The sequence below is a fragment of the Anabrus simplex genome, chromosome 2, assembly GCF_040414725.1.
Source record: "Anabrus simplex isolate iqAnaSimp1 chromosome 2, ASM4041472v1, whole genome shotgun sequence".
Lineage (NCBI taxonomy): Eukaryota > Metazoa > Arthropoda > Insecta > Orthoptera > Tettigoniidae > Anabrus > Anabrus simplex.
This window is the reverse complement of record NC_090266.1, coordinates 1,237,515,881-1,237,539,246: the sequence shown is the minus strand read 5'-3', so window position 1 is coordinate 1,237,539,246 and position 23,366 is coordinate 1,237,515,881. Positions and strand designations below refer to the sequence as shown.

General features: G+C 38.7%; 1 protein-coding gene across 5 annotated transcripts in view; it reads left to right on the top strand.

Moving 5' to 3' along the window:
* Positions 1-23,366, top strand: part of Pex23 (peroxin 23) — a 986,852-nt gene that overhangs the window by 591,582 nt on the left and 371,904 nt on the right. For all 5 annotated transcript variants that reach the window (XM_067142270.2, XM_067142269.2, XM_067142271.2 and 2 more), the window contains one exon: positions 7,329-7,494. In XM_067142270.2, coding sequence (XP_066998371.2) covers positions 7,329-7,494 — 166 coding nt within the window. The remainder of the gene's footprint in view (positions 1-7,328; positions 7,495-23,366) is intronic.

The following is a 23,366-nucleotide window of genomic DNA, read 5'->3' as shown; positions in this document are numbered from 1 at the left end:
AAACAATATCATCAAAGCAGGCTGGAATGTCCAAAATAACGACACATTGCCAATATATTAACTTAGCGTAAACTATATCAGAAGCAGCTTAGAAAATCCAGAGGTTGTCTGTGGTAGGTACAGAAGACAAGGGAAATAACAAAAAGAGGAAAAATCTCAAGCTCAACATAGAATGTATATTTCAAGCAATTAATATAAGGAGAAGAGAGGGCATGAATTCCACAACCATTTGAAAAGAGATGTTAACAGCGAGTAGAAACAAGATTAACAAGGTTGAGCTACAACAGGAGCAAATGCATAAATAATATGTTTTAGCCACATTTACAACATTCAAAAGAGTGATATAACCCAGAAATTACAATATCTACTTCATTAAAGAGGTAGATAGCCTGAAAACATACTAACAAGGTGCTGAACCCTAACTGAAGGAGGGAAAGGAACAGGGAGCAGGTCTAGCACAGGAGGAATCATCCAGTGTAACACTTTATTCAGTTATGGACATGATATGAGCGTTTGGGCTTATGCCGTGTCAAGGTGAAAATCTTTACATTTCACAGAGAACTGTGCTCCACGTCTTCAGAAGGAAATCTACACTGTTCACAAGGAAGACTTCTATAATAATAATAATAATAATAATAATAATAATAATAATAATAATAATAATAATAATAATAATAACAACATACATACATAATCATTATGGACTGTTATGCCTTTCAGCGTTCGGTCTGCAAGCCTCTGAGAATTTACTAAACGTCGCCACAATCCTTGATTTGTGACTAGTGTTGTGGCCTCATTTAGTTCTATACCTCTTATCTTTAAATCCTTAGAAACCGAGTCTAACCATCGTCGTCTTGGTCTCCCTCTACTTCTCTTACCCTCCATAACAGAGTCCATTATTCTCCTAGGTAACCTATCCTCCTCCATTCGCCTCACATGGCCCCACCACCGAAGCCGGTTTATGCGTACAGCTACATTCATCGAGTTCATTCCTAAATTAGCCTTTATCTCTTCATTCCGAGCTCCTTCCTGCCATTGTTCCCACCTGTTTGTACCAGCAATCATTCTTGCTACTTTCATGTCTGTTACTTCTAACTTATGAATAAGATATCCTGAGTCCACCCAGCTTTCGCTCCCGTAAAGCAAAGTTGGTCTGAAAACAGACCGATGCAAAGATAGTTTCGTCTGGGAGCTGACTTCCTTCTTACAGAATACTGCTGATCGCAACTGCGAGCTCACTGCATTAGCTTTACTACACCTTGATTCAATCTCACTTAGTATATTACCATCCTGGGAAAACACACAAACTAAATACTTGAAATTATCGACCTGTTCCAGCTTTGTATCACCAATCTGACATTCGATTCTGTTGAATTTCTTACCTACTGACATCAATTTAGTCTTCGAGAGGCTAATTTTCATACCATACTCATTGCACCTATTTTCAAGTTCCAAGATATTAGACTGCAGGCTTTCGGGACAGTCTGCCATTAAGACCAAGTCGTCAGCATAGGCCAAACTGCTTACTACATTTCCACCTAACTGAATCCCTCCCAGCCATTTTATACCTTTCAGCAGATGATCCATGTAAACTACAAACGGCAAAGGTGAAAGATTACAGCCTTGTCTAACTCCTGTAAGTACCCTGAACCAAGAACTCATTCTACCATCAATTCTCACTGAAGCCCAATTGTCAACATAAATGCCTTTGATTGATTTTAATAATCTACCTTTAATTCCATAGTCCCCCAGTATGGCGAACATCTTTTCCCTTGGTACCCTGTCATATGCTTTCCCTAGATCTACGAAACATAAACACAACTGCCTATTCCTCTCGTAGCATATTTCAATTACCTGGCGCATACTGAAAATCTGATCCTGACAGCCTCTTTGTGGTCTGAAACCGCACTGGGTTTCATCCAACTTCCTCTCAATGACTGATCGCACCTTCCCTTCCAAGATGCCAGTGAATACTTTGCCTGGTATACTAATCAATGAGATACCTCGATAGTTGTTGCAATCCTTCCTGTTCCCTTGCTTATAGATAGGTGCAATTACTGCTTTTGTCCAATCTGAAGGTACCTTACCAACACTCCACGCTAATTTTACTACTCTATGAAGCCATTTCATCCCTGCCTTCCCACTATACTTCACCATTTCAGGTCTAATTTCATCTATTCCTGCTGCCTTATGACAATGGAGTTTATTTACTATCCTTTCCACTTCCTCAAGCATAATTTCACCAACATCATTTTCCTCCTCCCCATGAGCTTGGCTGTTTGCAGCACCACCATGATGATTTCCTTTTACATAGAAAAAAAAAGTAGTAATAATAATAATAATAATAATAATAATAATAATAATAATAATAATAATAATAATAATAATAATAATAATAATAATAATAATAATAATAATTTGAATTCAAGAATGCAATAGAACAGACGGATGGGGTGACTAGTAGTGGCTAATTTCTTTATGGAACATTCTGAGAATGAGTCTGTTGCTTTGGTGCCCGTCAAAGCTATGATTTGGTGGAAGTATGTTGATGATGCATTTGTGATATGGACAGAAGGTCCTGAGAAAGCCTTGAATTTTTAAACCACTTAAATGAGCAACATTCTTCAATTAAATTCACTATGGAGATGGAGTTGGACGGATGCCTTCCTTTCTTGGATGTTCTAGTAAGAAAGAAACCAGATGGCTCCTTAGGATATACCATCTATCCTAAGCCTACCCACAAGAAAAAAAATTTCTATCTTGTTGCAGATTCACAGAGACAGAGACAGACAGACACACTCACCACGAGAGTGACACGAATTTGTGAGCCATCAAATATCCAGGTGGAGGTGGACACTCTGTCACGTTCAAAGGTAATGGTTACAACAATTTACAGATTTATAGAGCCCTGCTTCCCAGAGGGACAACTAAGCAAAACCACAGGCCAAATTGCCAAGGTCCTCCACAAGCACAATATTAAAGCCTTGTTTGGCACTGTCACTAAAACTGCACACTGTTTGGGCAAAAGCAAGGACATATTGTCACCACTATTACACCTTGGGGTGTACAAAATTCCCTATACTTGTGGCAAGGTATACATTGGCCGAACATGCCGCTGGATTGGGTCTCGCATCAAGGAACACCAGAGAAATACCCGTCTCACCAGCCAGACAAGCCAGCAATAGCTGAGAACGCTCTATCGTGAGGTCATGATGTCGTATTCCAAGATGTTCTAGCTCTTATCCACACTAAACTGTACAAGTCTAGGATTATATGGGAAGCTGTGGAAATTATGATGTAAAAATACAATGGTTTATTACAGTCCACCTATTCAATACATAATTAGCTTAGTTGGGATTATATCCTTACTGAATTGTTATACTTGGTACATGTTTCGCTCTTTTTCTGAGCATCATCAGCTACTATAGTTTCTCAAGGTTGATTAGGACCTTGACCTTGACCTTTTGAATGAACTTATACTACTTTACAAACATATGCTATTTTACCAAATTCTTTAACAATCTTAATTGCAATGTTCATGTATGTATCTTAGCTATGGAACTAAAAAAAAAAAATTAACTGTTATGTACATATTGAGTTCAATCTATTATGGTCTTAAAAAGTTTGTTCTTTAAGCCCAAAACATTAATTTTCTAAAATCTTGAAGATAACATTGTCTCTTAAATATAGAAAATGAACAAGACTCTGTTAAAGAACTCACTAAAAATTTACTTGAGTTCTGGCTAAAATATTTTGTTTGTGTTCTTAGAACATTTAGGCATCTTTAATCTTCATGCTTCTTCATCTTATAAATTAATGCTAATTGGATTTAGCATGTCTGTCATAAATAATACTGTAGTTTCTCCTAATCGTTGACTTAATGCTGGAATGACTTGTTATATGTCAGAAGTCTGTTTGTTGTTTTATTCCTAAAGCATTGTGTGCTTGTATGGGGCGTTAGTCTAAAGGGACGCTATAACTATAACAAGTTGAAATTTGATGTGAACACTCCAAAGTTAGACTTGAGCTTGTTGATATATCCCTCCGACTGCTGCCTATATGTCTGGTAGTGTTTACAACATTGTAAGATGGGGGGGGGGGACCGTTATACAACCCAGTTATCAGTCCGGATGAATCTCATGGCAGGCTCCAGCACCGTGGTAAGATGGAGAGAATTGAGTGCGAATATTCTATGAGGTCAAATGCAGAGCTTTACTCGAAGTTTGAAAAGCTCTCAGTTATTATGATGAAGCGATCTGGCCAGTGTCTCTGAGACAAGAAGGATGTTAATTTAGGACCTGGGTACATGGGTTAAAGGATCTTTCGGAAAGAATGAGAAGAAAACCTGGTGCTAAAGATAAAAGAATTGCATCAAGATGGAGGAATACTTGAAATCCAGAATGGTATTTACTGTGGTACTAAGAGGCCAAAACAATATATTATATTAATAATCACCACAGAGTGAGTTGACATTGCGATTCGGGCCGCGTAGCTGTGAGATTGAATTTGGGTGCTGGTGCGTTCAAATCACACAGTTGGCAGTCCTGAAGATAATTTTCCACGGTTTCCCATTTTAACATGAGCCAAATGCTGTAGCTGTACCTTAATGCCATAGCCACAACCTTCCCAATCCTAGCCCTTACCCATCCTTGCATTGGTAAAAGTGTTTGATGTGTTCGTGTGATGTTAAAAACCACTTGCGAAAAAATTTAAATAACTAAATGATGACGACCTCAGCCACAGTGTGCAGTATTTTGATTCTGTGCCTTGTAGGCTGCCTACATTTCTATTCCAGAGTTTCTAATTAATTTTGTTGGGTAAATAGCAAATGTGTCACTATGGCAACGTAGTGTGACGTGGAATACTGTAAAAAATCCAATACCTCTGCTGGTTTGAACCTGCGATGTTAGATCCTGAGACAGACGCGCTACCACTGATCCACAGAAGAAGGGCTCATGTCAGTTGATCTTGGTAAGGGCTACTGAGGATTTTTGGCATATCGCGAAGTCCATCACCTATCATTTGACACTGATTACGAAAGCCAACACCAGTATCCAACAGGCAATAATTAACGTTAGAAATGCAGATAATTCTTTCCATTGTACTTTCTCTTCCCAGGAGTTACCACTTTGTGATATGTTGCATTTCACTCTCTAGTGACATTACTTAAATTTTGTCTTTAAATTATTATTTTTTCTTAAATAGTAAAACTTCAGTGTAGTCCAACCTGCATAAATTGCTGTTACTTGTCGGAGAGTGGCAAGGATAGTGGACAACCAACCGTCTCCTAGAAATAAGTTTAGTTTTATAAGAAAACTGTAAACTGTGCAACATTTTGACAGCCATTGCCACTGGCTAAAACATTGTTAAATGTGGCGTCACTCTCAGAAGTCCACATATAATGTGTGAGGACGTTGCCGTAGCGGACATGCAACGTAGCATGGCTCCCATGCGGGTATATATAAGCCGGGACATGTAGTCAAAGGGATTAGTGTGACAGTTGTGTCATGCCGAGGTGTGCGTTAAATGCGGCCACATGCGTCCAAACAGGACCAGCGTGCTGTTATTCTGTTCTTGGCTGCTAAATGACATATGCCGGTGGACATTCATTGGAGAATGAAGACTGTGTATGGGGCAGTACGTCTGTCACCGGGCGTGTTGGCCGTGCGCGTAGAGGCGCGCGGCTGTGAACTTGCATCCGGGAGATAGTAGGTTCGAATCCCACCATCGGCAGCCCTGAAGATGGTTTTCCGTGGTTTCCCATTTTCACACCAGGCAAATGCTTGGGCTGTACCTTAATTAAGGCCACGGCCGCTTCCTTCCAACTCCTAGGCCTTTCCTATCCCATCGTCGCCATAAGACCTATCTGTGTCGGTGCGACGTAAAGCCCCTAGCAAAAAAAAAAAAAAGTACGTCTGTCAAAAACCACCATTGTGGAATGGTGCACCAAGTTTCGTGTGGGTCGCAGTTCGGCACAAGACACCGGTCGATCTGGGAGGCCAGCCTCGTCCATTACGGACGATAACAAGAAGCGGGCTGTAGTCCTGATCTCTCCCCATCCGATTATCGTGCCTTTGGTCCCGTAAAAAGACCTTTAAAGGTGGACGTTTCCTGTCAGACAAGGATGCCCAGCAGGTGGTTACAGACTTCTTCATGGTGTTCTACCACACGGTGCAAAGGTGGGATGAGTGCCTCGATGCTCAGGGCGATTTTGCCCGATTGGCATCCCGATTCAAGACTGTACGCCCGTCGAACGGAAACTTTTTGATCACCCCTTATAGAAAGATGTGATTACAAACTGCAACACAATAAAAGTGACACATAGATTTGATAACCAGCCAAGCAATTGCAGTGTGGTTTGGGTCACGTAGCTATCAGCTTGCACTTGGGAGAGGGGTTCAAACCCCACTCTCGGCATCCTGAAGACGGATTTCCGTTGTTACCCATTTTCACACCAGCCAAATGCTGGGCGCTGTACCTTAATTAAGGCCACAGTCACTTTGTTCCCACTTCTAGCCCATTCCTTTTCCATCATCGCCATCTGTGTTGGTGCGACATGAAGGTTATTTAACAAAAAAATAGAATCGTTAAACAACTTTGGCACTGCAAAAGGTCAAGGCACCTCTTGAAATGATGCACACAATTGCTGCAGTCACTGTGTGCCAGATCTGTCCTGTCAAAAACCACCGTTGTGGAATGGTGCACCAAGTTTCGTGTTGGTCATGTTTCGACACAAGACGCTGGTCGATCTGGAGTGTTAATAACAGACATCTCATCTAGAGTTTGTTTCAACTAAGCTGCTTGCTGCTGCACTATTTTTTTTATCAGCTGCGGGAATCTGCAGTCATCTTTTCTAAATATACGTAGTTGCACACAGGTTTAACAGCGAGTTTATCATAAATAATGTTATTTGCTTTACGTCCCACTAAATAATTTTATATAATGCTGGGGCTGTACCTTAACTAAGGCCACGGCCGCTTCCTTCCAACTCCTAGGCCTTTCCCTTCCCATTGTCGCCATAAGACCTATCTGTGTCGGTGCGACGTAAAGCAACTAGCAAAAAAAGTAAAAAAAATAATTTTATGGTTTTCGGAGAAACCAAGCTGCCAGAATTTTGTCCCGCAGGAGTTCTTTTTAGTGCCAGTGAAGCTACCGACACGAGGCTGACGTATTTGAGCACCTTCAAATACTACCAGACCGAGCCAGGATCGAACCTACCAAGTTGGAGTCAGAAGGCCAGCACCTCAGCAGTCTGAGCCACTCAGCCTGGCAATAAATAAGTTATGGAGCACCTTATTTTTTCATAATTTTTGTCTTCTTTCTTTTAGATGCAATTCAGTATTTCAGAAATTACCTGTGTGGTATGCTGTAGTGAACCATCTCATCCTCGCATCGCTATTCACACCCCAGCATTAACGAAAACATCTTCACCTGTTAAACTGGAATTTAGTGGGGATACTGATATGGAAGACTGGATGGCTAACCTAACATCAGGTAATATGTCAACTGCATCTTTGGTATTGTCAGCATGTAACATGGACAAATGTTATATAAAGCTGCATGTTTCCTGGTTCTAGTTCACTCTACTCTTTATTTTTGAATGTTTTTTTAAAATCTGTAGCCAAAGAAAAATGGTGGATGTATTATTAAGCATAAGGAAAGAAACTTGCTAAGACAGTGATGGTATAGGGAAATAGGGTATCAGGGTAGCTGAGATGTTTGTGTGATTACTGCCCATTCTACCCCGCACAAGCAAATTCTGAAATGCCACCTTTCCCTCAGTTATGGTCACTTTCTACTTGAATTGAGTCCCATTTAATTAAAGATATGTACTCCATCATAGAAAACCAATCAGGAGGAATAGTTTTATACAAACTAATTACAGTGTATTGTTGATCATATCACAATGCCTGTGCCTTAAAATGGTTATATACTTGATGTCTCTCTCTCCCTCTCTCTGTTTCTGCTTCCAACTTCCAAAATATCCTATATTCCTAGGTTAAAGGACATTTCTTTAAACACTGTCATTATATCTTCAGGGTCATCTAAAGCAATAATAATCACAATGTGTCTCATGAATTCATTTAATGTGTGTGCTCACAACTTGATTGATTGATTGATTGATTGATTGATTGATTGATTGATTGATTGATTGATTGATTGATTGATTGATTGATTGATTGATTGATTGATTGATTGATTGATTGATTGATTGATTGATTGATCAGTTTAAAGAACATTAACATCAAGATTATTGGATTGAGGGCTGAAGATGATATATGCGAATAGTCTGCACATCGTAATGTAGGAGATAATTTTGTTTAAAAAAATTGGCTTTAATTTGAGTTTTACTTACAAGAAATTAATCCTACGTAATAATGTACTCCAAAGCAGAGTACTGTAAATTATAAATTTGTGTTAATAAACCCCTCATAATCTTCACATGCTGTTGGGTAGGTAATTGTAATGCATTTTGCTTACCTTCCCCGGATATTTGTAATGTGCTATGTGTTGTCGTAATGAGTGTGCTAGAAAGGTTCCACCTTTTCAATACAAAAATGTTATAGGTTTATTTATAACATGTATTTGCACTTGGGACTAGTTTCGACGCTGTGTTGGCGTCATCATCAGCCAAAAAATGGGAAAATAGGCCTATTTTCCCATTTTTTGGCTGATGATGACGCCAACACAGCGTCGAAACTAGTCCCAAGTGCAAATACATGTTATAAATAAACCTATAACATTTTTGTATTGAAAAGGTGGAACCTTTCTAGTTTTTCCTATCTTCCATTCTCAGTTCAATACGGACCAAAAATGAAACTCTTATGTTTAAATGAGTGTGCTGCCTGGCATTAGCTGCATAGGAACGTGTTGTATGAAATGCCCAGCAATTTTTATATGGGTTTTGAAGTAGCATTTCATTTTTTGCCAGTCACGAGTACAACTTTCTCCGACATCATTTATTCTTCCTGCTGCACGGTTTCCATTGTTTTCTCCATCGTCAATAACCCTAAGCTTATCTCAGACCCCGTTTATTATACAAGGGAAATAAGAAAATTAAAAAGAAAATGTATAATAGTAAACAGGAATATCAAAGAGGGTAGGGAGAATAGAGAAACTAGAAAACAGCTAATGAGGGAACTGAATAGAGTGATAAAGGAAGCAAAAGAGAATTATATGAATGGCATACTTCAAGAGGGTAATGACCATAAAGGGAAAAGGAAAAAGTTGTATTCATATATTAGGAATCAAAAGGTAAAAGGAATCCAAATTCCTACAATGGTGGGAGAAGGGTGTGAACACTATTCAACAGATACTGAGAAAGCAAATCTATTTAGTAGGGAATTCAGAGATTCAGTAGAAGATTGTCAGGAGTTGGAAACAGTAACAGAAGATAGAGAGGGAGACACACATAGGGAAACAAGAAGCTTCTCATTCACAAATGAAGATATTTTCAGAGAAATCCAACTGCTTCAGCAAGGAAAGGCAGCAGGAAGTGATCAAATTACTGGGGAGGTGTTAAAGACAATGGGGTGGTACATAGTGCCTTATTTAAAATTTCTCTTTCACTATGTCATAAATAATAGTGTAATACCAAAGGAATGGAAGGAATCTATAATAATACCAATGTATAAAGGAAAGGGTGATAAAAAGAAACCAGAGAACTACAGACCAATCAGCCTGACCATTATAGTTTGTAAAATACTGGAGAATTTAATAGCAAAGTACATCAGAGGGATATGTGATGATAAGAATTGGTACATGAGGAGCCAACATGGATTTAGAAAGGAATTTTCTTGTGAGGCACAACTGGTGGGATTTCAGCAGGACGTATCAGATCAGTTGGATTCAGGAGGCCAGTTAGATTGCATAGCCATAGATCTTTCCAAAGCCTTTGATAGAGTGGAACATGGAATATTATTAAAGAAATTGGAGGGAATAGGACTGGACGTAAGGGTTATACGTTGGATAAGAACATTTCTAAATTCAAGGGTTCAGAAGTCAAAGTAGGAAATAATATATCACAGGAAGGGAAAGTTTGGAAGGGAATTGCACAGTGTAGTATAATCGGTCCGTTACTTTTCTTAATATACGCAAATGATTTAGGTAACGATATAACATCAAAAATAAGATTGTATGCAGATGACATAATTGTTTATAGGGAAATAAATAACATTGAGGATTGTTCAGAATTACAAAGGGACCTTGACAGTATCCAAGAATGGGTTGAAGAAAATAATATGAAGTTTAACGGAGGCAAATCAACTGTTACAATGTTTACAAACAGGAGCTTTAAAACTGAATTTGAATATACTTTGGATGAGGTAGTTATCCCAGAAGATGGCAAGTGCAAATACTTAGGTGTGAGATTTGAAAGTAATTTGCACTGGAAGGGACATGTTGATGACATTGTTGGGAAAGCATACAGATCGTTACATGATGCTACTTAAAAGATGCAACAAAGAATTAAAAGAAAAAAGTTACTTAAGTATGGTTCGTCCATTACTGGAATATGCAAACAGTGTTTGGGATCCTCACCAAGAATACCTAATAAAAGAAATAGATAGTGTGCAGAAGAAAGCAGCAAGGTTTGTAACAGGGGATTTCAGGAGAAAAAGTAGTGTATCAGAAATGTTAAAGGAACTTGGTTGGGAAACTTTAAGTAAGAGAAGGGAGAAAACTTAGACTTATAGGATTATATAGAGCCTATACAAGAGAAGAAGCATGGAGAGATATCCGTGAGAGGCTTCAGTTGGAAAATAATTATATTGGCAGAACTGACCACAAGTACAAAATTAGAAGGAATTTTAGCAGATGCGATTGGGGTAATTTTTCATTCGTTGGGAAGGGTGTGAAGGAGTGGAACAGTTTACCAAGGGTAATGTTTGATCCTTTTTCAAAATCTGTACAGATATTCAAGAAGAGAATAAACAACAACAGAGAAAATAAATGAAATGTTAGAGGGCATTCGACCAGTGCAGATTACTGTAAATAAAAAATGTGTGTGAATAAATTAATTTCATCCCCTGGTCTATGGAGTTTGGACAGCCGAAATAGGGGCGTGCCTGTAGAGGTGAAGTACAGTGGGGACTTGAGGGCCCTGGGACTGCTACGGTAGCTGTGAAGGCCCTTCAGGAACTCTGAAAAGTGGTGGCAAAAGGGGCTCTGGTTAAAACGCAGCAGGTTGTTATGCTACTTAGATTCCAAAATGGGTTAAAAAAAAAAAAAAAAAAAAAGTAAATAAATGCAATGTAAATTTTAATCTTATACCAGTTGTGCAGTGTCATTTGAAGTAATTCCACATACTGTATATCAGTTGACTATATTTGTAAGTGGTACAGGAGATATTATAAGTAGAATTTTGTAAACAATATAAATTTATTAAGGATGAGCTGTGTGTTTGATAGAAAAAAATTGTTAGCGTAAATAGTCTAATATTGTATTCTAGGAAAATTTTCTTTTTCTCTTTTTAATTAAAAATTTAGTGCTTGACAATAATGTATTTTAGTGTACCATTTGCCACCGAGGTAGACACCTCATTTGCAAATAAAGAGATTTTGATTTGATTTGATCTTTAGCTGTGATTAAGCAATTATGAGAACTTTTAACCATACTTAATACGTGGTTCACAATTCACTTCTAATGTGTTCCTAATGCACACAGACGAATTCCGGACGGTGTTATAGTATAATGGGATCCAGTGTGTTAGGTGAAGCGGTACCAACCTTATTTCAAATAATACACACACCCTAGTTTTTCCCCGCTAAATTCCGGACACTTAATAATTTATGTAGAATTTATATGGAATTCCCTGTAAATTCAGTATTAAACCATTGGTTATGATTGAGTAATTGAAGAAAGGGCTGCCTGGCAATGCGGTTAAGGTGTGCTCACTTTGCACGGAAGGACGTGGGTTCTATTTCCTGTCAGAAAGTCGAAAAATTTAAGAAACTAGATTACACTTCCAGAGGTTCATATGGCCCTGAGGTTCACTCAGCCTACACTAAAAATGAGTACCAGGTTAATTCCTGGGGGCAAAGGTGGAGGGGCATAGAGGTGACCTCTCAAGTACAGATAAGAAAGGATTTCTACCTATCAATACTGTTTATTGTAAGAATTAGCTTACAGTACTGGTTTTGACCGTAATTGGCCATCATCAGCTGAACATAAATACCTTTACATATGTATCAAACAATAATTGACATTACCCTGTCTAAAGGAGGATGCTGTAATGAAACACCTTATCTGATTGTGTCCAAATTGGGCATGTTGAGTGTGAGTTATGCGTTATGATTTGACTTCCAGGTATGTGGGTATAAAGCTATCTTCTTCAGGACTAGAAATTTGACTGTAAAATCTGTCCTATGCTTAAATCTAAGTTCTATACACAAATACAATAAACACATTCAAATACATTAAAATAATGAGTATAAAACATTTCATAGACTTGATAGTGCAGGGTTGTACATTAAATGTATTGAATAGGTGGAAATCAAAGTTTTATTGTTCTCCTTTTAACAGACTTTCAATATGGAAAAAATGAGGATAATCTCTTGCAATTGTGCATCTGTTTCCATCTAGATGGAATCTTTAAAAAAAGGTATGTTGTGTACATAAGAAATGTTATGTTTGTTTACCTAGTACATACCTTAGTCCAGAGAGCTGTATAAAAAGTCTGGATAATAATATTAAATATTTCAAGGATAAAGTATTTTCATGACCTACTTTGCATGTTTTTCTGTTGGATAGTATTGGTTGTGCAGAAGGTATCATTTAGTTATCTGATCTTATACCGGAACATCGCACACAATAGGCCAGCATGTAAAAGAATTCAAGCATAGTTTCACAGATATCGAAAACGATATGAAAATATTAAACATAAATTCTAAGGGCCCCCTGCTCAACATAACCGAAGATTTCTATACTTCCCTGCACCAATACACCAATCGCAATCACAATATTAATGACATTACGGTGAAAACCAGCATCATCTTTGATAAAGCCATTCCTGCTTTAAAAAATGACTATCTTAAAATAGTAAACAAACAGAACACAGCATGCCTCAAAAGACTGACGAATCACAAGCCTAACCCCACCCCTACCCCTACAATAGCCACTCCCCTTACACCTCCACGCATACCCCTTGCCACAGCTAACACAAGTCCCAGACGTACTCGCAGTAGTATGCAACAAGCTCTTAAACACAATGCCGCACGACCTCGACAACAACAGCAGTAAGTACCCATCTCACCTCCACACACAACTTCAGGCACTCCTTCAAACTCGCACTGTACTTATACTAGTTTATCTTTACAGATAACAGCAGCTCCATAACACGAATACAGACAAGAGGGAGATTGCTACCAACAACTCATTTTAATCGAATTTAAAATTCAAGACTTTACAGTCTGCTTTAAAACTCATTAAAAACAGTTGAACCACAACAGTACTTGACAATCTTATGACATGGATTTTCGCCACGAACACACGTATTTGACATATACTAGTCAAATAGAACCTTTTCAAGGATCATTTTATGCAACCAAATCAACGTAGACACAGAGGTGCAAGAACCACAAGGAAGCCTGAAGAAGGAACTCCACAGCGCATGAACTTTCAAATTTTAACAAGTGTTTTAACATACATGTACCTTATATTTTAGTGTGTTTAAACTTATCAAGTGTTTTATACTATGTTTCGTGTATTTTAATGTGTTTAATGTGTTCAATGTGCTTAATGTATACGCAACAAGTTTTTAGTTTTTTAATATAGCCTTTCACTGCCACATTGGTCATAGATACTATTTCAACCCCATATAGACAAAACATTATGACATACATTTTACCTTTAACCCCATTAGACATCCGGATGCTCTAATCAATAACAACATCTTTGTGGCATACACCAATGTCTAAAGGTTGCAATATTGTAATATATCAGCTAATGATGGCTATAAATAGCCTAAACCGGTAATGATGTGAATCTGTTCATAATAAATAAAGTATTGGTAGGTGGAACATCTTTCTTGTCTATATATGTGCATCCAATCAATACAGAAATGAAACTTATAAATGACCTATCTGTGTCGGTGCAACGTAAAGCAACTAGCAAAAAAAAAAAAAAAAAAAAAAAAAAAAAAAAAAAAAAAAACATAAATAATTATTCTGAGCAGTCATCGGTAACACCACATCTCAAAGGATTGAAGTTTTTTGGTGTTGTCTGTTAGGGTCCAAGTCTTGGCACCATAAAGTAAGACTGAAAATACACAACCCCAAAGTAAATGGAGACTTAGATTGATCTTAAAGTTCCTGTTACAGAGAAGTTTGCCCATTCTCTCGAATGCAGTCCTTGCCTGTTCCATCTGGGATCTACGGTAATCTCGGCAGCATAGTTCCAACTGTGATCGAGTACTCGGCCATGATACTTAAAACCTTATACTTGCTCAAGTGATGTGCCGGCTACAGTCAAGTTAACAGGTTGAAAGCCATATTTGCTTATGACCATTACCTTGGTCTTTTTCCTGTTTAAACGCAGACTTACTGCAGCACTGTGTTCGAACACACAGGTCAGTAATGTCTGCAGATCTACAGCACTTGCTGCAAGCAGAATAGTATCATCTGCATACCGCAGATTATTTATTGTGATCCCTGTAACAACGATGCTCTCCTTTTTTCCTTCTAGTGCTTCAGAAAATACCCTTCCAGTGTAAATATTGAAGATGAGCGGAGATAGAACACAGCCTTGGCTCACTCCTTGCTTTATTTCAATAGCACAGGAGTGTTTGCTGTCAACTTTAAGTGATGTGGTCTGATTCCAATACAGGTTGGCAATAATTCCTATATCTCTACCATCCATGTCGATGTCATGTAGCAATGTTTCATGAATCACATGGTTGAAACCTTCTTCATAATCAATAAAACAAGCATATACATCCACATGCACCAAAACCTGCAACCACAGCAATGCCATTCTGATATCAAATCTATTATGAAAAGGAAACTGGGTGCTACCTATGTATGATTCACATTTGTTGTACCAGGTGAGTTGGCCGTGTGGTTAGGGGTGCACAGCTATGAGCTTGCATCCGGGAGATAGTGGGTTCGAACCCCACTGTCGGCAGTCCTGAAGATGGTTTTCTGTGGTTTCTCATTTTCACAACAGGCAAATGCTGGGGTTGTACCTTAATTAAAGCCATTGCCACTTCCTTCCCACTCCTAGGCTTTTCCCATCCTGTCATTGCCGTAAGACCTACCTTTGTCGGTGTGACATTAGGTAAAATTTATTTAAAAAATATAAAACATTTGCTGTATGTTCTTGCATGTATTACTTTTAGGAAGATTTTGAGAACATGGCTCCTAGGCTTATGATTCTGTAATCTCCATGAGATTTAGCCATTTTTTTCTTTGGAGTAGGGATGAAAGTTGATGTCAACCAGTCAGAAGGGATTGATCCATTGGTGTATACCAGATTGAATAGCTTTATCATGATACCCAGTGATTGGTCTTCTTGAGGAATTTTTAATATTTCTACAGATACGGCATCATGTCCATGTGCTTTTATCTTTTTGCAGTTCCGGAGTGCACATTCTACTTCCGAGTGAGTTATTAATAGTCCTTCATATATATCACAATCAGAAGGACTTGGTCCCCTATTAATATGGAAACGATCAATCACATAGACTTTCCCGCTGTTCAGTTTTTTTCTTTTCATGTTCGATGATGACCTCCCCTTGATTGTTAAATAACAGTTCATATGTCCTCCTGGTATGTAACCCTGCAGCTTAAAAAAAAAAATTTTTTGGGTGTATATTGAAAGTGTCATGGCTGGGCTGAGTGGCTCAGATGGGTGAGGCACTGGCCTTCTGACCTCAACTTGGCAGGTTCAAACCTGGCACAGTCCGGTGGTATTCGAAGGTGCTCAAATACGTCAGCCTCATGTCGGTATATTTACTGGCAAGCAAAAGAACTCCTGCGGGACTAAATTCTGTCATCTTGGCATCTCCAAAAACCATAAAAGTAGGTTGTGGGATGTAAAGCCAATAACATTATTTTGTTATTAAAAGTGTCATGCTTAGATGCACATTCTTCTATGTCCTTACACTAATTACCCAGCAATTCAGTTTTTCCCCTTCTAATCATTTGGCAGATTTTGGTCTGGGGTTCTTTATACTTATACCAGTTCTTGTTGTTTTCCATCCTCTGTTGGTCCATCAAATCAAGGATTTCATCAGTCATCCATGTGCTTTTTCTAACTCATTTGTCTTGTAGAACAGTACATTGATGAAAGAACTTTTGCTTTCAAAGGCAGGGTCGCCTTCAAGATGTACAGTCTGGTGAAACCAACCGAATGGGGTCTGAGGGGTTTATGTATTAGCCGAAAGCAAGACAGGGTACATCTTTTCTTTCGTACCTTACTACGGCAAGCCAACAACAGAGAGTCTAGTACGACAAGAAGTGACTTTCACTAGCAGAGTGGTACTATAATTGTTGCAGTCTCTGCTGGCAAGTGCAAATGGGTCTGGCTTCCACCTGTACACTATTGTTGACTACTGAGTGTATGATTCGAAGCAGTGCATTGATTCACTCAAGTGTCCGAGTGAATCGATTCACAGGAACAGAGAGCTCATGGCGCACGATTCAGTTGACTTGCAGCAGACAGTGCTGAGTAGCTCGCTCACGGATCAGTGAGACAGAGAATCAAGAATCCTTATTTGCCATTTACCATATACAATGAAATAGGCTTCATCAACTGATAATAATTTAGTAGGCCTACTTAATATTAATAAGGCTAAATGAACATACACCTTTTTATTAAAACTTAATACTAACATTATGCATTTCTAAGAATTCAGAGGTATTATAAAATGGATTTTCTATTAACCAATCAATAATCATACATTTTCCTTTTAAAATTACTTAAAGGAGTGGACCGTGCAGAATGTGGTACTTTATTAAATAATCTTAAACAACTGATTTTATGTGAGTGAGGAGTTTTTGGCAGCCTGTGAATTGGAATGTCAATGTCTGCTTTGCCCCAAGTATCATGAAGGTGAATGTTTTCCCTAGTATTGAATTCATTTGACAGCCTGTGAATTGGGATGTCAATGTCTGCTTTGCCCCAAGTATCATGAAGGTGAATGTTTTCCCTAGTATTGAATTCATTTGACAGCCTGTGAATTGGGATGTCAATGTCTGCTTTGCACCAAGTATCATGAGGGTGAATGTTTTTCCTAGTATTGAATTCATTTATGTTGTTTTAACATTTGTCAAAGATATATAAATATACAAATTTATAACTGTCAGTATTTTAAGCTTAATGAAGAGAGGTCGACAATGGTCAACTGCACCAGCCCTTCACGTTGTGCGGGCAACCTTTTTCTGTATTAGAAGAATATTATATATGTAAGAAGAATGCCCCCATAATAACAGTCCATAAGCAATGTGTGACTGGAAAATATGCCATCCTTAGGTAGTCACTGCTAACTAAATCCCTCAATTTCCGTATCAAACAGGCCACTCATGATATTTTTTTTTTACTAACATGATCAATGTGTTTTTCTGGCATCAATATGAAAACCCAAAAGTTTGACTGACTGACTTTCAATATCTCTGGATAAGCCTAGTGTGAGAAATTGAGTTTTATCCTGATTGCATAACAGCCTATAGGATGAAAACCAATGCATTGCAGTAGCAAGAGCTTCCTGCAACATCTGGTGCAAACCTGAGATGCTCTGGTGTTTTGTAATTAACGTTGTATCATGCGCATAGGATATAAGAGCATGAGCTGTGACATTTAGCGATAAATCATTGATTCCTAGAATGAATAAAAATGGACCGAGGACAGAACCCTGTGGCTCACCAGTTGTAACTTTCTTCAAAGTGGAATACATATTTTTAATTGAGACAAACTGATATCTGTTATTTAAGTATGACTTAATTATGTGCATTGAGGGATACTCGACACCATACATCTCAAGCTTTGCAAGTAAAATTTCATGATTAATACAATCAAAAGCTTTACTTAGATCACACACCACCAGAGAGATGGCCTGCTTGTTTCAAAAGTTGTTAATATCTGATTAATAATTTCAAGAACAGCAGTAGCGGTACATTTACCTTGTCGAAACCCAAACTGACTGTCGGATAGGAGATTGTAGGTTTCAAAATAGTTGCTAAGTGGATTGTACAAAAGTGATTGAGATATTTTAGAAATTATTAGAACAATTGAGACTGCACGATAGTTCTGAAGAAATTGTTTTTGCCCACTTTTTAAAACTAGAATAACTTCAGAAATTTTAAGTAAATCAGGAAGAACTCCAAACTCTAAACATTTATTAGAAATAAAAGCTAGAGGTTCAGAAATCAAATGTATTCTTCCTTTGATGATGTAATTAGATAACCAATAACAATCCATACTCTTAGAGTTTGATAATTTTAAGCTAACTTTAATTACTTCATCAGGTTTGATTTCAACCCATTGGAAAGTGTTTTGGCAGCGGGGCTGATTATGGAGAAAGTCACTCGCAGGTGTACCTGTTGCCTTAATTTGATCTCTGATTTCTTTTACAGAGTTTAAAAAATAATTGTTCACTTCTTCAGGATCGAGGAATGTGTCTTGAGTACGAATAGGGATGTTTTATTGTACTATAACATCCCATGCCGCCTTGCATTTGTTGGGTACATTCTCAATATATTTTTCACAAGCTGAAGTTTTGCCATGCATAAGTTTTCTTCTATATAACTTTTTACAATTAAGATAAGCTTTATACACGCCATTCTGCTCGGCTCCTCCTTGACAATAATTTTTTATAAATTTTATACAGCCAGAACATTCTTTCTCTGTACTGAGACAATTCATCAGTATACCAGTTCAACTTCTTTATCTTAAGTTTACCATTACAATTAATTTTTACCAGTGGTGAACACAGTAGCGACTCGCTCTAAAGGGCAGAAGGGCATGTGCCCCTCCAGCAAAGTAACTGTTAATGCATGGTTTTACAAGTATTGGCAACTTGAATGATGATACATTCAGTTTTGATATTAGGTGCTGCATGAAGCTAGTATAAAATATATATAGAAAAATGAATTTCATCACTTGTAATAAAAATGAAGCTAGTATGTCAATGTTTTCATCAGACACGTACTTTGCTTCCTACGGTGGGCTCTTCGCTGGCCGGTCACGTTGGCCCTGTGTCCTTAGCTGTTGGCTCTTTCTTAGGTAATTTTCATTCATGCATGCATAGAACTGACTATTTTTTAACATGCACTGAATGGGAGTTGGGTCATTGCTGAAGCTACGATTCCGAAAATACGTGAAGGCTTATCGCGCCGAGCAGAACATCCATTTCAAATTCGTGTTCCACGTCTGTCATCTGCTGTCTGATAAACGTGCTGTACTGGCTAATGAAATTAGTCAGTATCCTATTTCGTAATATTTAGTGCAGTGGTGTTAAAAGTAAATCTATAATACCAATATAATGCTCCGTTATTGGACATTATAAATTTTCCAGCTAACTCATTCTTGGTTGCCTGCGTTTTGCCCTCATGTGCTAAGTTGGGCTCATCAGTTGGTACTTCACACACCTACCAAGATGCAAGGCTAGTGCATACCGTGGAGGCCACTGCATAGGCTACTTGAAGCCACCAGCAGTGCCAATACACTATGAGAGACTATGTCTCACTTTAATAAAGTAGCCTATGCAGTGGCCTCCACGGTATGCACTAGCCTTGCATCTTGGTAGGTGTGCTAAGTACCAACTGATGAGCCCAACTTGGCACATGAGGGCGAAACGCAGGCAACCAAGAACGAGTTAGCTGGAAAATTTATAATGTCCAATAACGGACCATTATATTGGTATTATAAATTTACTCATTCAGGACAAATATTTCATGTTCCGTATGGGAATCAATATCTACATCAAAAGTAAATCTACCGGGCGAGTTAGCCATGCGGTTAGGAGCACGCAGTTGTGAGCTTGCATCCGAGAGATAGTGGGTTTGAATCCCACTGTTGGCAGCCCTGAAGGTGGTTTTCCATGGTTTCCCATTTTCACACCAGGCAAATGCTGGGGCTGTACCTTAATTAAGGCCACGGCCACCCATCGTCGCCATAAGACCTCTCTATGTCGTGCGACGTGAAGTAATAGCAAAAAAAAAGTAAATTTGGCGTGTGTTGTGTACGGATATATAGAATCCATGTGAAGAGTCACCAAGGTATATCACACAGGTATGATTAACCTGTAGGCTATGTATAATGAATTCTGTGAGTAATAATTTAAGTGGAACTTTTTCTCAACTGTCCCTAATGGAAAAGACAGAGATAAAAACATTCGGTTGACCAACGCCTCATTTACAACTAGAACAAGTCGGACAATATAAAGAATATAGACGTAGATTCCAGCCAGGGGTATACACGGAATACGAGTGTTTGTGTGGATGTGATTCAAGGAATGCGTTTTTCAGTTTTACGTGCATGTTATTCGCAAATGACATGACGTGGGCAAAAACCGGACTACATATCTCAAACACTTAAAAGAATAAATTAAAAAGCTTGAAAGTTCCTCCCAACTTATCATTTCATGCATGGAATTAGCTGTGCTAATCCCCCTCTGCGAACCATGTGACCTTGCCACGGTGGGGAGGCTTGCGTGTCCCAATGATGCAGATAGCCGAGCCGCAGGTGCAACCATATTGGATGGGTATCTGTTGAGAGACCAGACTAATGAATGGTTCATCGAAAGGGGGGTAGCAGCCTTTCGGTAGTTGCAAGGGCGGCAGTCTGGATGATTGACTGATACGGCCTTGTAATAATACTCAGCATGGCTTAGCTGTGTTGATACTGCTACACGGCTGAAAGCAATGGGAAACTACAGGCGTAACTAACTCCCGAGGACATGCAGCTCTCTCTGTATGAATGATGTACTGATGATGGCTTCCTCCCGGGTAAAATATTCCGGAGTTAAACTAGTCCCCCATTCGGATCTCCGGGTGGGGACTACACGAGAGGGGGCGATCATCAGGAAGATGGATACTGACAATCTACGAGTCGGAGCGTGGAATGTTAGAAGTTTGAATCGTTGTGGTAGGTTAGAGAATCTGAAAAGGGAGATGGATAGACTAAAGTTAGATGTAGTTGGTATAAGTGAAGTACGTAGGCAGGAAGAACAAGATTTTTGGTCAGGCGACTACCAAATTATCAACACAAGATCAAACGGGGGAAATGCAGGAGTTGGTTTAATAATGAATAAGAAAATAGGGCAGCGGGTAAGCTACTACGACCAGCATAGTGAAAGAATTATTGTTGTCAAGATAGATACCAAACCAATGCCCAACACAATAGTGCAGGTTTATATGCCCACTAGTTTAGCGGATGATGAAGAAATAGAAAAAATATACGAGGAGATAGAAGATTTAATAAAATATGTAAAACGTGACGAGAATCTAATTGTGATGGGAGACTGGAATGCAGTGATATGCCAAGGAAGAGAAGGTAGTACAGTAGGAGAATTTGGATTGGGACAAAGAAACGAAAGAGGAAGTTGGCTGGTTGAATTCTGCACTGATCATAATTTAGTCCTTGCCAATACGTGGTTCAAACACCACAAACGGCGGCTGTATACGTGGACGAGGCCTGGAGACACTGGAAGGTATCAAATAGACTTCATTATGATTAGGCAGAGATTCAGAAACCAGGTGTTGGATTGCAAAACTTCCCCATGAGCAGACGTGGACTCTGACCACAACTTGTTGGTCATGAAATGCCATCTGAAGTTGAAGAAATTGAAGAAAGGAAAGAATGCAAAAAGATGGGAACTAGACAAGTTGAAAGAAAAGAGTGTGAGGGATTGTTTCAAGGAACATGTTGCACAAGGACTAAATGAAAAGGCTGAGGGGAACACTGTAGAGGAAGAGTGGAGAATCATGAAAAATTAAGTCGGTAGGGCTGCTGAAGAAATGTTAGGAAGGAAGAAAAGATCAACTAAGAATCAGTGGATAACTCAGGAGATACTAGACCTGATTGATGAACGACGAAAATACAAGAATGCTAGAAATGAAGAGGGCAGAAAAGAATACAGGCGATTGAAGAATCAAGTCGATAGAAAGTGCAAGGTAGCTAAGGAAGAATGGCTGAAGGAGAAGTGCAGGGATGTCGAAGGCTGTATGGTCCTGGGAAAGGTAGATGCTGCATACAGGAAAATCAAGGAAACCTTTGGAGAAAGGAAATCTAGGTGCATGAATATTAAGAGCTCAGACGGAAAGCCACTCCTAGGGAAAGAAGACAAAGCAGAAAGATGGCAGGAGCATATCCAACAGTTGTATAAAGGTAAAGATGTAGATAATTTCGTTCTGGAACATGAAGAGGCTGTTGATACTGATGAAATGCGAGACCCAATTTTGAGGTCAGAGTTTGACAGAGCTGTGAGTGACCTCAATAGGAACAAGGCACCTGGAATTGATGACATTCCCTCTGAATTACTGACTGCGTCAGGAGAAACCAGCATGGCAAGGTTATTCCATTTAGTGTGTAAGATGTATGAGACAGGAGAAGTCCCATCCAATTTTCGGCAGAATGTTGTTATACCTATTCCCAAGAAAGCCAGTGCTGACAGGTGCGAAAACTACCACACCATTTGTTTAGTGTCCCATTCCTGCAAAATTTTAACACGTATTATTTACAGAAGAATGGAAAAACAAGTTGAAGCTGAGTTGGGAGAAGATCAATTTGGCTTCAGAAGAAATGTATGAACACGTGAAGCAATCCTGACTTTACGTCTGATCTTAGAGGATCGAATCAAGAAGGACAAGCCCACGTTCATGGCATTCGTAGATCTAGAAAAGGATTCGATAATGTTGATTGGACCAGGCTATTTATGATTCTGAAGATGATAGGGATCAGATACCGAGAACGAAGAATTGTCTACAATCTGTATAAAAATCAGTCTGCAGTGATAAGAATCGAGGGCTTTGAAAAAGAAGCAGCAATCCAGAAAGGAATGAGGCAAGGCTGCAGTTTGTCCCCTCTCCTTTTCATTGTTTATGTAGAACAGGCAGTAAAGGAAATCAAAGAGAAATTTGGAAAGGGAATCGCAGTCCAAGGAGAGGAAATCAAAACCTTGAGATTTGCCGATGATATTGTTATTTTATCTGAGACTGCAGAAGATCTTGAGAAGTTGCTGAATGGTATGGATGTAGTCTTGGGTAAGGAGTACCAGATGAAAATAAGTCAAAAAAAAAAAAAGTAATGGAGTGTAGTCGAATGAAGGCAGGTGATATAGGAAACATTAGATTAGGAAATGAAGTCTTAAAGGAAGTAGATGAATATTGTTACTATGGTAGTAAAATAACTAACGATGGCAGAAGTAAGGA